General features: G+C 43.3%; 1 protein-coding gene across 10 annotated transcripts in view; it reads left to right on the top strand.

Annotated features, from left to right (window-relative positions):
* Nucleotides 1-15,370, top strand: part of ARVCF (ARVCF delta catenin family member) — a 246,616-nt gene that overhangs the window by 188,027 nt on the left and 43,219 nt on the right. For 8 of the 10 annotated variants that reach the window (XM_063173445.1, XM_063173446.1, XM_063173437.1 and 5 more), the window contains 3 exons: nucleotides 7,483-7,600; nucleotides 8,859-9,030; nucleotides 11,303-11,320. In XM_063173445.1, coding sequence (XP_063029515.1) covers nucleotides 7,483-7,600; nucleotides 8,859-9,030; nucleotides 11,303-11,320 — 308 coding nt within the window. The remainder of the gene's footprint in view (nucleotides 1-7,482; nucleotides 7,601-8,858; nucleotides 9,031-11,302; nucleotides 11,321-15,370) is intronic. The other 2 variants (XM_063173439.1, XM_063173442.1) reach the window with 1 other exon arrangement.

Below are 15,370 nucleotides of genomic sequence, written 5' to 3'. Positions count from 1 at the left end.
AGAGCTTTCAGAATGCATTACTTTCAAGTTGTTCATCTTTAGATCCTGCAGGCATGATAATAGTATGTGGTGACAGTCACCTAATATTTGTCCTGTGTGCACTCATACACTGGAGGCAGCCTTCATCCCCAGCTGACTGAGGTTAGAAGGTGCTGAAGTGCAAATCTGTGACCTGGAAGTGCTGCCTAGTGCAGGGCAGGAGCTGAGGCTCAGGTGACGCTGCTGCGGTGCTGCCGGATGAGCTGCCCTTGGTGTCAGGGGAGCTTTGCTCACTGAGGCATGGCACAACAGAGAAGGTAGAAACTAAAGGCTGGCACCTGAAAACTCACTTTTCTGTCTTTTTTATCAGCAGCAAATTTGCATTAGTACAGAGCCCTCCTCAGCAGCTACACTTCTCTCCAACTCCAAAAAGGGTTCTATGGCAAAGTCGTTTGTTTGGCATTCCCTCTTACTCTGTGTATTCTCCTATCCTAGTTGAAGTAGTCCTTTCCTATGCTTTGCAGAGCAGTTATTTAATCAGGATCATCTGGAGAGGACTCCTCCCAAAGGTTAATGCTTCTCTGTGCCAGAAGGGGAGCTGAGGGCAGATGCTGCCATCTCTGTCCCCCACTCACCCGCAGTGCTGAGGCTGCTGTGCTCGTGTTGTGTTCACAGTGGGTGCAGCCTGTGGGAGATTGATGCTCCAGGTACTGGAGCTAATGATTCTGTCAGTCTTCTGGTGTGCAGCAGGTGCTTTTGAAGTGGACTTTGAGAGAAGGAATAGTTCCAGAAAAGAGATAAAAACAGAACCAAAATTTGCCTGTGAATCTTCACTTTGGAGGCAGCAAGTAGCACGAAAAGGGAGAAGCTTATCTGCCCAACCCAGACTGGAAAAAATCAACTCAAAAACCCACACAAAAGAGAGGAGTGAGCAAAGGCAGTTTCTTAATTAGCTTACTGATACTGTGCAGGATCACAGCATATGGCTGTCCTGGGGCTTATATGATGTGCAGAGCGTTTAATTCGTGCTAGTAAGGAGCTGTTAGGGTTCCTCCTGACAGTTCCTGATGTTTAGCTTGTAATATAAATAAATTATGCATAGATTTTAGCAGCAGAGACATAACCTAGTTACATGCAATCTTAATGCTTTACAATCATATCTTGAGGTATAAATTTAAAGTTGTGCATTTGCTTACTGCCTTTTGTCATTACTTAGAAATGAACCTAGATCCCTCCTCCCTTGGCTGTCAGGAAAGGGAATCTACAAAAATGTCTGTTGCTGTGGTGGGGTGAAGAGCAGGACTGCAGCAAAACTCCCTGCAGGCATTCTAATGGGTGTAGTCTGCTGTGGAAGGCTTGTGAGCCCTGATCCTTTGCTACATCAGTACCACCTCCTTTCTGTATTTTTGAGATTCTTTGTCATGGCAGCAAGCATGTGTGCTAAAGCAAGCAGAGTCCCTTGGCGTTTCCTCCAGGAAGAGACTGGAATATCTTGGAAGCTGAGTAGCTGCTGGGCATCGTGGAATTCTCGTGCAGTGCATTTCTGCATCGTTTTGCATTACAGGAGAGCAAGCCAAGGCCCTCCAAGTAGGTCATGCAGGAGGTAACCAGTCAGCATTTTATTGAAAAGGCATTACAAGGTGTTTTGGGTATAGAATGCCACAGAAAAGAAGGTACAGATGTTGAGTCCATCCTTTGTTAAACTGTACTCTTGAGCCCCAGCCTGTTTGAGAGCTCCTGTAGGCAGAGCAGACCAGGATATGAGATGTGACAGGGGGCCCTGTAGATCTCTTGCTCTGTGCCACTGCTGCTGGAGCACAGACTGTGCTCATTAAAACCTTTTTCAGGGGTGGTTTTTGCTGTGTTCTCTCAAGCATTTGCTCAACTAAACAAAACCAACCACTTTATTTAAGCAGGTGGAAGGGTTTGCATGCAAAGAAGCTGGGGCTGCTCTGCTGCTTCTCTCTCGGGTGTAACTGGTCAGTGAATGCTGCAGTGGAGCAGCAGCGTCCAGTGGGATCCCAGGGCTGAACAATCCCTCCCCAGCTGCTCCCTACCTAAATCAGCATCAGTAGAGTTCCTCTGGCTTTCTCTGCATTTCATTTGGACTTTGGCTTCTTTCTGCTTGCTTTACTATATTTTCTGCTTGATTTCTGATTGAGCTCTCTGCTGCCAAACTGCATTGTGCTGTGCAGGACCCTCTGACCAGAGCTGCCTGGATCAGGCTATCTTTGTGGCACAGGTAGCTTCTTTCTTTTTCCCTCTTGTTTCCATAACAATGAACTTTTAATACCAATTAAAGTTTCTGGTACTTGATGTGAACTGAAGTATGGAATCCATTCAATTTCTGCATGAAATGATGGAATGATTTTTAAATATTGTATATTCCTCCTTTGAGACATAGCAGGCCTAGAAATACACTTGGAAATAGAGTTCATTTACTACAACTATTATTGATCCATTCCTTTGGCTGACATCCAAATAAAAATTTCTTTATTATGAACAGTTTGGGGGTGTGGAAGGGTGCTTGTATAGCAAGTGTTCTGCGTGCCAGAGTAGGTGGACAGAACAACTGATATGTTTTAAACTAGACTTGTGAGAAGCTCTTTTATCAGCTGAAGTATGCAAAACTCAGTGTCTGGACTGCAAAGGCTCAGTGATGGTGCTGGTCAGGGTTTAGCAAGGGGGTGGAAAGAGCTCGTCACTGTCTCAGCTTCAGCTCTCAGCTGTGATTCTTCCAGGGAAAGGTGGAAGTATTACTAGGAGGGTGTCTTAAAATTTCCAGTTCAACTTCCTATTTATAGAAAAAGCAAAGTCTCCAAACTGTTGTCTTCATTTCCAGCTAGATCTCTAAACAAAGTGCTTTTTGCACCTGAACTGAAGCAGGAGGGTAACTGCTCAGTGGCACTCCAGCCTTGGCTTCATCCGCAGCACTGTGGGGTAGCAGCTGATGGTGCTCTCCAGCCAAGTGACAGACAAAACAGTCCTGGAAATACTGGCTTTCATTTTCAGAGCTGAAGGTGTCTTTGCCTTTTTTTTTTCAAATTTCTCTTCATCATTAAAAAGAAAACAATCCAAAAGCTCTGCATATCTCCACTCTGTCCGTTGGATTGTTAGGGAGAGCACGGAGGGGGCACTGCCACATGATTGCATTGAAAGAGTGCAAATTAAGTACCCTGTACTTAATTACTTCTAAGTCTTTTCTCTTGAAGATAATTCTGGTGTGTGGCACAGACAGTAGTAACAGCTCACCTCTCCTAGGGGGTGAGTGCCTGCTCTGTTCTGCAGATGTAGATGTAAATGTAGCATTCAGAACTGCATATTATTAAGCCAGGTCTTTGGTGATAATGATAACCTTATCTAAGGTGTGAACAGATTGCTCAGCACACTTGCCCCCATTCTCTGAAGTCTTTAATAGCAACAGACTACATTCCTAGCCTGATGAGTTTCTGTGCTCACAGGTATTTACTTTTATTTAACATTTACTTAGTGCTTCTTTGTTTTATTGTTTTGGGGTTTTCCCCAGGGAGAACATATATTGCGACATCCTTACAAATTCTCTTTCACTACTCCTGGCCACAGTCTGGACTCCAAGAATTTGAGGGAAAATCCAGATTGATTTTTCTAACTAAAGGCTGGAGATTTAAAATCTCAGGAATGAGATTTGTGCTTTACTGTTTAATGTAAAATCAGTCATCCAGTTGGTTTCTTTCTTATATACCTGGAGTCATGTGGGCAGTAATTCTGTGGTTTGTTTCTAGAATTGTTCTTCAGACTGTGTATATTTACAGCAAGCACACTGAAGGTTCCTATTACCCTTTGCATTGTGACATGAGAAAGACACTTCTGGTTTTAAAATACACTTGTCATTTAACAGACTCTTGGAAAAGTGCTGAAAAGCAGGAAAGTCAGGGAAAGCAGCAGAGACCTTCCTGGAGGTGAAGAGACAGGGCAAGTGTGCAGAACACTGGGGATGAATGGCAGGTCTCATTTGTCACTGGTTTGTGTAAAAATTGTTTGAGTAGTCCCCCCTCACCATTCCCACCCTTCTCAATAGGCAATCAGCTTTATTTTCATTTGTAACAGGATATTGGCCCATCAGTGTCTCAAAAGCCCTGCAGAGTTGTTCACACTTCAATAAGTAGCTTTGACTTCTATCTGCAGAAGTTCTTGATATTAATTTGCCCCAGCAAGCAAGTCAGTGAGATCATTTGTTTAATTGCAATATCTTCTGGCCATTCCAGGTCTTGCATGGCAGCCTGTCTCCTAAGTAACAGAGTTAGCAGCACCTCAGCTGGGGTCTCAGCTGCTTTTCTCTTTGGTGTCTTGTGTGAAACACTCCATCCACTGAAGAATTACTTCTGGTGTATAGCAATACTTGTCTAATGTGTAGAAAAGTTAAATGGAGAGCAAAGCTCTCTCCTTTCTCCAAGTCTGGATGCCATATGTTACATATCTCCATTGCAGGAGTTTCTGGCCTGGGTGAGGCTCTGCATTCCTTCTGTGGAGTGTTGCCCTGTGTAAAGGGACAGCAAATCCTCTTTAAATGCTGGAATCAGTCATGTTTGTTGATTTCCATCACTCTTGGAAGAAGGGTGTTCAGAAACCTTGCTTTGAAAGCTTCCTTTGGACAATGGTTTGGTTACATCTTTCATTCCATCACATTTAACAGATACAAGATGCAGAACAATCCCAGTGCAGATGTGAAATGGGAAGAGATTTTTCCTGACTCCTGTCAGTGGAGTGTGCTATCAGGTTGATTATTCCATGGCAGTTTCTGTCCTTTTTCATGACCAGTGCCAGCAGTAGCTCCCCTGTCCATGTCATCCCTTTTGTTTTTATGCTCCAGCCCCTCCTGAAGACCAAAGATGAGTTTGACCAATGGCTGCCACGTGATGCTTTTCAAGGAGGTGGATGGTGGAGTCTTAAAGTCATGGCCTGGCATTTTCCTGGGTTGCATGGACTTGGGAAGGCGTCTTTGGATCATGGAGACCAAACCTGGCAGCTTCTCATGGCCTGCTCAGATGAGAATTTAGTCAAAGCATACTGTCATTGTTTTCATAGGGCCCACCTTAGTGTAGAGCTTAGAGATTGTGGCGTGGATCTGAAATGCAAATATTTCCTTGGGGTTTGGGAGCTCCTCACTGCCCTTTGCAGTGTTGGAGCAGCAGAAGAGCAGTCTCATGATGCAGGTGCTGATCTCCCTCCCTGGGCTTTGTCTGTCTGAGATCTGCCTGGACTGCTGGGACAAGAGTGGGAGCTGAGCTCTCACTGGGTCAGACAAGGCAATGGGGTTTGTTCTTCCAAGGCAGATAAATCCCAAGGGCTGCAGGAAGCTCATTACCCAAGGAGGGAGGACTAACAAAATCCCAAGAGTTGTGTATTTATAGAGCAGATGTTTCTGCATGAGATGCTTATAAGGATACATTTTGTGATGTGCTAGTTAAAACACTAAATCTGCAAAGTTTGATGTCTGGATAACTTAGTCAAAGCATTAATTAGCTATTAACTTGATCCTGCAGAGTTTTCATGCTTATTTATGTGTGATAGATGTGGGAATTTTTTCTCAAGTCATTAATTTCCAGTAAATTCTTCTAAAGTTGAAGAGACAGGGTATCAGCAGGTCATACTCTTACTTATACAGTATTATAATATTTTTTCAATCATAATGTTATCAATGTCTACCTTGGTATTAGCCCCAGTACAGATCAAGAAGTAGGAAAGCAAGATACACAATACTGTGATGCTGTTCATAACCAAAGTGTAAAACAAATGTGGTGCAAGTGTGATAGCACAAATGAACCAGAGAAAAATCTCTTCTGAATGGGCTATAGGGCAAGGAAGGTGAGAAGGTTGAGCTGTTCTGCCTTTAGTCTGACAGTGTTGCTTTTGAATTCTAACACTGTGAGACTTAATGAGGGAATAAAAAATGTGATACACAGCTCCAGATAAGACCATTTATAGTGCATTTCTGTCACCCTGAAGCTTAACAAGTAGTGTTCCACATTAATAGATGTGCTTGAAGGTGGAGCTGCTATCATTTATTGTTATAACTCCTGAAAGGTATCTCAGAGAATTTGAATTCTAATTCCATTTTCATAAAGACATAGCATTAAAATTCACATTTGTGTTTTTGATACAAAAGGATAAGTACAACTGGAGATGGGAAAACAGCAGTAGGATTCTCTTCTATCTATCCTGTGGAATCATTTTAATACCCACTTTACCTGCCTTCTATCATCCACTGCTAGAGGTGAAGCTGTGTTAGGATTTGAGAAAAGAATTTGTTTATCTGTGCATTTCATTTGTTTTCCTAATTGAAAGTTAATGTGCTGTTACAGCAACCAGCTCACAATTAAGTGCCTTCAGATTTTGAGAGGTCTCTGAGAAAAGGTGAATTTTCTTAGTTGTCTAATTAACACAGCAGCCTGCCCAGATGACCGGGACATGGGAGGGGACCATGATTGATTTGTTAATTACTTGGAGATTGGCAGTCCCTCTAGTTAAAAGCAAAAACTGACTGCAGGATCCTGATAACAGAAGGTAATGATGGTGTCCGGAGCTTTTGAGAGGTAACCTTACATAGCTTTGTGGGATTCAGAGACCTGAAAGTTGAAAGGTTGTCTGTGTTATTGTTGGAATTACTGCGTTTCGGCTTTGTGAAGAGCTTCCATACAGGTTTGGTCAGTGAGCACAATTAAGAATAAATTTGTCCCTTCATTTTCCCCTTAAAGAAAAGGGGGGTGTGGGGGGAAGGCAGCATTTGGAAAATTGACTTGAATTTTATTTATTTTTTGGGAAATGGCTGATTGATGCTTAATGCAAGGCTGGGGTATCAGTTTGTGCTCACTGGATGAGTTCAGGCCAAGTTCAAAGATCCCCTCTGACAGTTTGTACAGTCATTGATAAGTGTAACTTTAACAACTCCAAGTAGCCTTCCACTCTGTCTTGCTTGTTCTACCTGTGCCATTCTCTTGTGCAGAGTTTTGAGAAATTCAAAGCCATATAAACTGTCGTCCTTTCCTTACTGAACGTGACTGACCCAGACTTTGTAATGAATCTGCTGCACACAGCTTTTTCACTTTCTGTGGCCATGATACTGCTGGGCAATCTTGTGACTTAGTATGTTTTTCCTAAGGTGGTGAAAGTATCTTTCAGTTGGGAACTGCTGGTTTTGAAATTAAATTTTTGGTTTGCATGCTGTTTGCTCTGCAGACTCCAGCCTGGTTTAAGGTGAGTCCCTGGGCTTGCCAGCAAAGCAGAGGTGTTTGTAGGTACCTCTGGGATTGTGTTCCCCTTTTTGTTCAGGCTCAGAGAGTTGCAGGTGTGTGTTGCCCACACTTTACTGAGCTTTAATAGGTTTGTCAGTCCACTTGGCCTCCTAATTTTTCATCCAAAATGATGAGTTCTTAATAATTGTAGTATAAATCAATGCACCTTTAACTTTACAGTGAAAAACTTTATAGTGAAGGTTACAGGGCTAAATTTTCTTTCTCCTGTCAGGAATGTAAGTTCAGATGGAGCAGAAGCACGCAGAAGACTGAGAGAGTGTGATGGCCTGGTGGATGCCCTCCTGCATGCTCTGCAGTCTGCAGTTGGCAAGAAGGACACGGACAATAAGGTGAATTTGAGTTTCAAAACATAGTGGATGTTGGCATCAGTTTATGCTGAAGTGTTGCACTGGGATCCAACTTTTGTTTGCTGGTATTAGAAGAGGATTATGCTTGCCTCAGAAAATAGAGTAATTGTCCTCCTCTCATGGCTGGTGTATCTGTGGTAGTGCTGATGGGGTATCAGCAGGATGCTGCTGTGTTTCCCTCTATGGCTGATGAAGGGAGCAAGGGCTGGTTGCTGGGAGAGGTGAGGAGACTGGTCCTTTATTGTCAGTGACATTATTGCTATTGTTCTGCATTACTTAATTGGCATTTATAAGTGCAGTCTCCAAATCAGAATTGAGTCCCATTTGCACAAAGCAGCAAATGAGTCAGTTCTCATTTTAAAGACTTTATTCAGCACCATCTCTGAAGACTGAAGTGCTTAGACTTTAAGAAATGTCTTCAGACCTGCAGCACTTTCACTGTGGCTTTTTTTTTTTGGTGCAGATTTTATTAATCTGTTTTTATCATCATCTCATCCCATGGCACTTAAAAGTGTATTTATATGCATGAGGAATATCATAACTTTAACCTGTTTAAAAAAAGAGCATGCTATTTCTTTATAGCACCAGAAGGTTTGTAAAGCATCGTTATTTTATTCTGTGTCTCACCATGTGATGGCCTGAACAAGGGGGTTACAAAGCCCTGTTACTTAATCAGGTAATTTTGGAAGTGGATTTTGTAACCACCTGGTGGTTTCCATTGCAACCTACAGAGCACTGCTCTTGTCAGAACCCGATGTGCTGTGGATTAGCTATTACTACAGGACAACGTGTGTTCCCATTGAAATCCTCACAAGGCCTAGGTTCTGACCCAGAGAAAATTTAATAAAATGGGCCCCTTGGAGATTGTAAATGTTGGAAGAACGAGAGAGAGACTTAGATTAAAATAAGATCCTTATATGATCATTTTCTGCTGTGTGTTTGATCTTTTGGTGAATTGTATTCTTTATGTAAGATCAAGTGGTATTTTTGATTAGAGAGTTTTCATTTTGAATGGATACTATTTATAAAGTGCTTTACTTTTGGAAAAATAAAACGGGCTTTAGAAGAAGAATGAACTTTAACTTAAGGGTCTTGACTAAATCTTCCTTGAGAGCTACATGGTTTTCCTGGGACAGGTAGCCTTCTTTTTTCAATTTCCCCAAGCCCTCCTCTGTACAGTACAATGGTTTGCAGGTAAGAGGGTGCAATATTTCACATAACATAAATTTCTTTGTCACAGTCTGTGGAGAACTGTGTGTGCATCATGCGGAACCTTTCCTATCATGTCCACAAAGAGGTCCCTGGAGCTGATAAGTACCAAGAACTAGATGCTGGTCAGACTACAGGCACAGGAGGCTCCCAGAAGAAGAAGAAAGATGATGCTGGTTGTTTTGGTGGAAAAAAAGCTAAAGGTATGTGTTGCAAAAACTCAGAACTAGAAATGAATTTGGGATTCATGTTGCTGTGCAGTCCTGTTCTTGCAAGCACATTCATCGTGCTTATTTAGGATGATGCAGTTTGTGGAGTGTTTGCAGTGTCCTGGCATGTGTTTATCTCCTATGTTGCATCACAATTGAATGTTTGGGATTCTTTTTTCCACGGTACTGTAATTTTGTTTAGCTTTAAACAGGAATGCTGCATGCTGACAGATGACATTGTGCTGTTGGAAAAAGGTGGATGTGCTCTGTCTCTCCTCTGCATTGCTGTATTCTTGCATCTGTCACATCTCTGCTCAGTCTCCTTGCCTGGCTGTGTAGCACGTGCGCCCTTCTCAGGAAGCCAGGCCAGCATGGATCCATCCACCCATCCCTGTGCATGGCACTCCTGCCTGTACATCTTCCATGCCTCCAGACTCTCAAACTTGAAAACAAACTAAAAGCCTCACCTCCCACTCAACCAAAACATACAACCTCCCAATTCAGTCGCTATTTCAGTAATTTAAATTGCAAACACGATTTTGTAGCTTTTAATTGTCAGTCACTCTTAGACCTGTTCTCTCCTCTGGGGCATGAGTGTTGCAAATGAGTTTCATTATGAGAGGATTAATAGTCCCAGTAACCCCCCTTCAATGTTTCCTTTACAAGGAGACACTCAAATTATATCAGTTTTCTTTGTTGTTTTAGAGAAATTACTATTCTAGACTGAATTCTGTTTCCTTTCTTAGAGAAATGACTATTCAGATGAATTCAGAGATAATTAATTCCATTTCTGCCTAGGCTTCATTCTCCTCATTCATGTGTACACATATCCTGGCTTATTATTTGTACCCAGGTACAAGGAAGGGTTTTGCCCCTAAAGAGCTGATATGGAGTTGTTTGAACTTGATGGACTCTATGCTGCACATTACTCTTTGATCTGATCTGCACAAGTTATTAAATATTACGTGTTTCCATATGTGTTAGGGAAGTCATAACAGTGTGAGCTTGCTTTTGCAGACTAGTCTGTCATCAACTACATTTAAACTGTTTAAAATAAAAAATTGACGGGCATCTTGTAAAGACTAGGGGGAAAACTCAAGAAGTAATTCTGCCTGCCTGGCCAGCCTGTTCTCACAGGGAGTGACTGAACCTGCAGTGTGATCCCCTTTGGAAGCCTTGCATGTGTGCTGACTCGAGCCTGTTCCTGCCACCTGCAGTCCGTGGTGTTGCTTTGCCTGAGAGCAGCACAGTCCATGGAAACACTTCAGCCATTAAAGCTCTGAGTGGCCTGTGGGAGGAGAGTGTTGTGCTGAGGGAGAATTGTCCTCCACCCCTTGATGGCAGTGACAGGAGCACTCTCAGGTGTGTGTCCCATGCCAGGTGTCTGCCTGAGCCCACCTAGAGATTCCTCTCGTGGGGCTGTGCTCCCAGGTACTTTCTGTTCATCAGCTGAAGCACCAGGTCACATCTTTGTGGGCAAATCAGTCTCAAAATCATCTGATTCTGGGGGTGAGCCTGTGGATTGCAGCAAGCAGTGCAGGCACTCAGTGACAGCTTGGGTTTGGCTCTCTGTGTTTGGCAGGAAATGACAATACATTTTAATGGGTATTTCCACCTTTTTGCAGTGCTCTTTTGAAAGTGTGCTGCTCCCTAGAGGGAAATCAGCTGGTGATAATACTGAGCTCACAGCTCGTAGGATGTGGATCGAACGAATAGAGGGTCTCAGACGACTGTTGTGCTTCAAAAATAAAAGTTAAAATCCATTCATAAATGTGCTTTTAAATCATAAAGAGAAGCTCCCTTGTCTCACTGTTAAATTTATGTGGATACTGGTCTGAACCTACTTTAATTTTCTCAGTCTAGAACTTCAAAATCAGTCTGTTCTCTCCTTTCTTGTTCACTTAATCTTGCAGTGTTTCCATGTTTATTTTATTTTATTTCATGGTCATTGATCACAGCATTTCAAACACCTCTGCAAAGGGCTAGTCATCCTTCTGTCCCCTCAATTCTGTAATAAAAAGAGAAAAAAAAGGGAAAAAAAAAAAAAAAAACGCTGTGCAAAGAAAGATTGGGGTTTTTTAGCAGGAACAATAGGGAGTACATGAAATACCTTGGTTTGGTTTTTTAATTGATGAAACTTCTGTAGTCTTGTATTACTCAGGTTTTGAACCTGTTCTGTGAAATTCTGCCTCTTTGTGACTGTTCCTTTGTATTTTCTTCATCCTGTAAATTTTTGTTTTCCTTTTGCTGCTTTTCTGGTAATTAGAGGAGTGGTTCAATCAAGGTGAGTCTGCAATACTTTCTTTTCATCATCACCATAACATGCTTTGTTCGGCTTTCACATGCAAGGCTAAGAGCTGAGATCAAGGTCTTGTTCAGCCACCTCCTCCTGCTCCCCCAGCACAACCTCCTGTTCATTTCAGCAGACATGGAAAAATCCTCTGAGGGAGCTTTTGCAGTTTGGTCTTTCCATACCACAAATGGAAAATACAAGGATTTCTTCATTTTTGGTCTAAGTGCGGTAGGGGAATTGCTGTGGACTGGCCTGCTGAGGCCAGGAGAGCAGGAACACCCAGGTGAGGGTTGTGTCCCCAGCCCTGTCAGATGGAGGGCTCTGCTGGCTGCTCTGGGGGGTGGAAGGAGCTGTGAGCTGCAGCAGCTTGGGTGTGTGTTCTCAGGGGTGCTTGGTACTTCTGCTTGGGCTCGTGCCTGGGCTGCTGCAGCTCTGTTACTGGCACACACAGGAGCTGGAGGAAGCTACCCTGGCCTGTCTCAGGGGATAGGCTTCAGTTTTTCATCCCAGCAAGTAAAACTGCACCTGGAAGACACAAGTCTGAGGCTAAAGCTGCCCTTAGCTGAGAAGTTGAGGGCAGCTTGTGGGTGCCTGGGAGACTCCATCACTGAGGCCAATTTGCGGGTGAAGGTAGGGGCATTTCCAGGTTGTGATGCTTGCTTCAGATCATGGGTTCTGGAGGATTGGACCAAAGGAGAAATGTTGGGGAAGGAAAAAAACCCATCAACCAAAATGTAATTGCTCCACCCAACAAATGGTGCTCTGCAGAACACTGATTTTTGGACTGTGAGTGGTGAGGCTGTGGAGGATGGACTTGTTGGCAGGACAGAGCTCAGCCCTTGGTTTCTGTCACTCCTTTGTGGCCACCTCAGTGGCTGTATTACTGAACACCAGGGAGGATAAGGTGAGATTGTTATGAAGAAGCACTTTGCCTTAAATGTTTATTTCAACCAGAAAGAAAGCATTTGGCAATTAATCCTTCAGCAGAAACGGTCTGGCTGCACCATGATTTGATTATATGGTAAAGCAAAACGGCATTTGAGGAAGATCAACAATAACATTAGTGGTTAATAACACTGGGTCACACTTCAGAATCTGTGCTGGGTTTCTGACAGATGGAAAATGCTGAAGGTCATGTTTTGGTTGTTTCTTACATAATGAAAAGTAGCAAGGGGGAAGAGGGGAAGAATTTTAATCCCTCCATTTCAGAGACTGTAAATTGCATCTTGCACAAGCATGTCTCATGTCAGGCAGTTTTCCCAAACCAGAGTGCTGTGCCAGTCCCACAGCCAGGTCTCATAAAACTGGCCTGTCAGCAGGCATATTCAAAACTGTCTCTTGGCAAAGTTTGGAGCTATGCTTCTCATCCAGCACTGGCTTTCTCCGACACACCTCAGGCTGGAAAACCTGGAGACTCTGGATATGGGTGGAAATTGAAATGTACCGAAAAACAGATCTGAAACTTCTCTCCTACTGCAGGTGTAGTTTGTGCTGTGGTTTCAGCATCCCTGTGGTTCACAACCTGACTGTGAAGATCCAGGCAGTGGTGTGCTCCCTGCAAATCCCAGCCACATGGGTTATTGTGTGTGTTCACATCCCTGTTGTGAACAAATGCACAGGTTTGAGGGACAGAGCAGGGTGTTCAGAGCTACAGAATCTTGCAGTGATGCTGATTTTTTGTGTTATCAGGGATGCATGGGGATGGCTGAGAAGGTTTTAGTCAGTAGACTCCTGAATTGCTACTTGGTCACCTTTTTAGAAACTCCCTGGTATTTGTGAAAATCAGATGGGAAAAATAGCTGCTGGGCCTCAGACTGAAACTCTGCTTTCTGGGTGGATTTGGTTTGGAGTGTTCTTGCAGCTTGCTCACCTTGTCTCTATAGCAAAGCCCTGGAAATGTAGGTGCTTGGAGTATTTCCAAACACAATCCATTTGATTAAGTAAGTAATTTGTAGAGTTGAAATCCCCTTGGTCAGAGTTGTGTGTTCTGTACTGCTGCCATTGGCAAGCAGCTGGCAGCTTTTCTCTGAACAGACGGGCTTTGGCCTGCGAGGCGGGAGTTCCTTACAGGGCTGAGATGCAAAGCAGCAGAGGCTCCTGCAAACCAGCCAGTGTTTGCTGTCTGGCCCAGAAATGGAGAGACAGCAACTGAGGAGCCCAGAGCACAGGTGGAGGGTGCTGTCTTTATGAAAGATGGGTCAGTAAATAGGCAGCTGCTTTGGCATTCCCAGCTCAAAAGTAGCAGCCAACACTGCACTCCTGGACGATTCCTCCTTAACAAGTTGTGCACAAACACGGTGCTTACTAAACACTGCCACTGGGAAGAAGGGAGCTCTTACTGTGCCATCTCAGTTCTGCAGTGTTGATAGAACTGCCAAACCAATCTTAAAATTACAGAGGGACCTTCTGAAATGAGTAGTTGTGTAAAATAAGGTCTGGCTCTCTGAGAACATGTTCTGAGGTTTAAACTATCTAATGGCAGAGACATGAAATTTGGGGTCATGTGAAAAAACAGTTTGTCCTACTTGTAGATAAGATGGAGTCACATTTATGGGTCTGCTTTAAGTCTGTAATAATCTTTCCTACACTGACTTCCTTCCTTGAATGCTTTTTTTCCTTTTAATTCCCTCTGCCCTGCTTTTTCCTGTCAATGCCCTAAGAGTCAGCAAGGGTTTGCAGCCAGTAACTGGGTTCAGCTGCCATCAAGAAGTGCAAAGTCTTTTGGTGATGGACAGCACTTCTTTCTGGTATTTGATTTCCCAAGCAATGTGTTGCTCCTTTCACAGAGCAAAAAATTGATGGAAGGCTGAAAAGATACCTTTCAAGGAGTGCTGTGGTACCTGGCTGCATGACCTTTGGCAGCTTAGATGGGCTTTTACATACTTCAGTTAAGGAAGTTACTTCAGATCAGCAGAACTTCTAGGTGCATGTTTTGTTATGCACAACAGTTGGAAGTTGGCTGATACTCTCTGTTGGTATTTCAAAAGAAAAGGGTGTGAGTCCATCCCCTCCCAAAGAAAGGGAGAGGATGGAATACTACCTTGAAGGGGGGGGATTTCCCTCTTAATGTTACTCCTAAATATTCATAATGGTATTTAAAAGCTCTGATTCTTCTCTGTATGGTACTGAGTATTTTAATCCTTTTGTCAAGAGGAAAGGTACAGTGACCCATTGAATTTACTGTGCATGTACCAGCTCCCTGCTGTAACAAGGCAGGGACTGGCCTTTCCCATCTTGTAACCTCTTGGCAGACAAGACTCAGACTAATCTCCCCATTACATTTTCAAGGACCATTTTTCTGTTTGCTTTTAAGCAGCCTGACTGGTGGAGCTTCCAGCCCTTTCTGTAAAACCTCCATTACCAGCCTGGTAATCCCTGTGCAGAAGCTACTTCTGGCAACCTCAGTTAGGTTGTCTGAATTCATCCCATTGCACCTGCCTTCCCTTCTCTGGAGGGAAAGGGAGTAAATAACTTGAGTTTTTCCCTCTCAGAATAATATGGGAAAGCTAAATTGTACACTGCTGTGATCAGAAGCCATGCAGATTCTTGCACTGCCTTCCAAATCTCTCTCTCTCTGCTGCCAGTATTCCTCTGATGGCAAGATTCCTGCTTGTCCCACAGCATCCATGTGGGCTTACCCAAGGCAGAGTGTCTCCTTGGGGGCATGGAAACTAACCCTTCCCTCCCCATGTATTCACATAACCTTGAATTCTCAAACTGACTAAAAGTGCAGGTTTTGTTCTGCTCTATGTAAACGTTGTATAAATTAAAGCTGATGTAATAGTTTGATACTGTTTCTTAGCAAAAGTATGGAATTATTTCCATTAGCTTCTAATAAATAGCAAAAATGACACTTTGTCGATTGAAGGGCAATTCAAGGTTAAGTTGTTGGCTGCTGTCTGTACAATATATTAAATCTAGGTCTTCCTGCCTCATTGTTGCATTGAGAATAGAGGCTGCAAAGCAAAGCTGTTGTTTTTCTGCTCTGCTGCTGAGTTTTTGCTTGAGCTAAGCTTCAGGTCTCTGAAAACAAGAAGTAAA

The sequence above is a fragment of the Melospiza melodia genome, chromosome 20, assembly GCF_035770615.1.
Source record: "Melospiza melodia melodia isolate bMelMel2 chromosome 20, bMelMel2.pri, whole genome shotgun sequence".
NCBI lineage: Eukaryota > Metazoa > Chordata > Aves > Passeriformes > Passerellidae > Melospiza > Melospiza melodia.
Note: the sequence above shows the minus strand (reverse complement) of the source record. Positions and strands in the feature narration are given on the sequence as shown.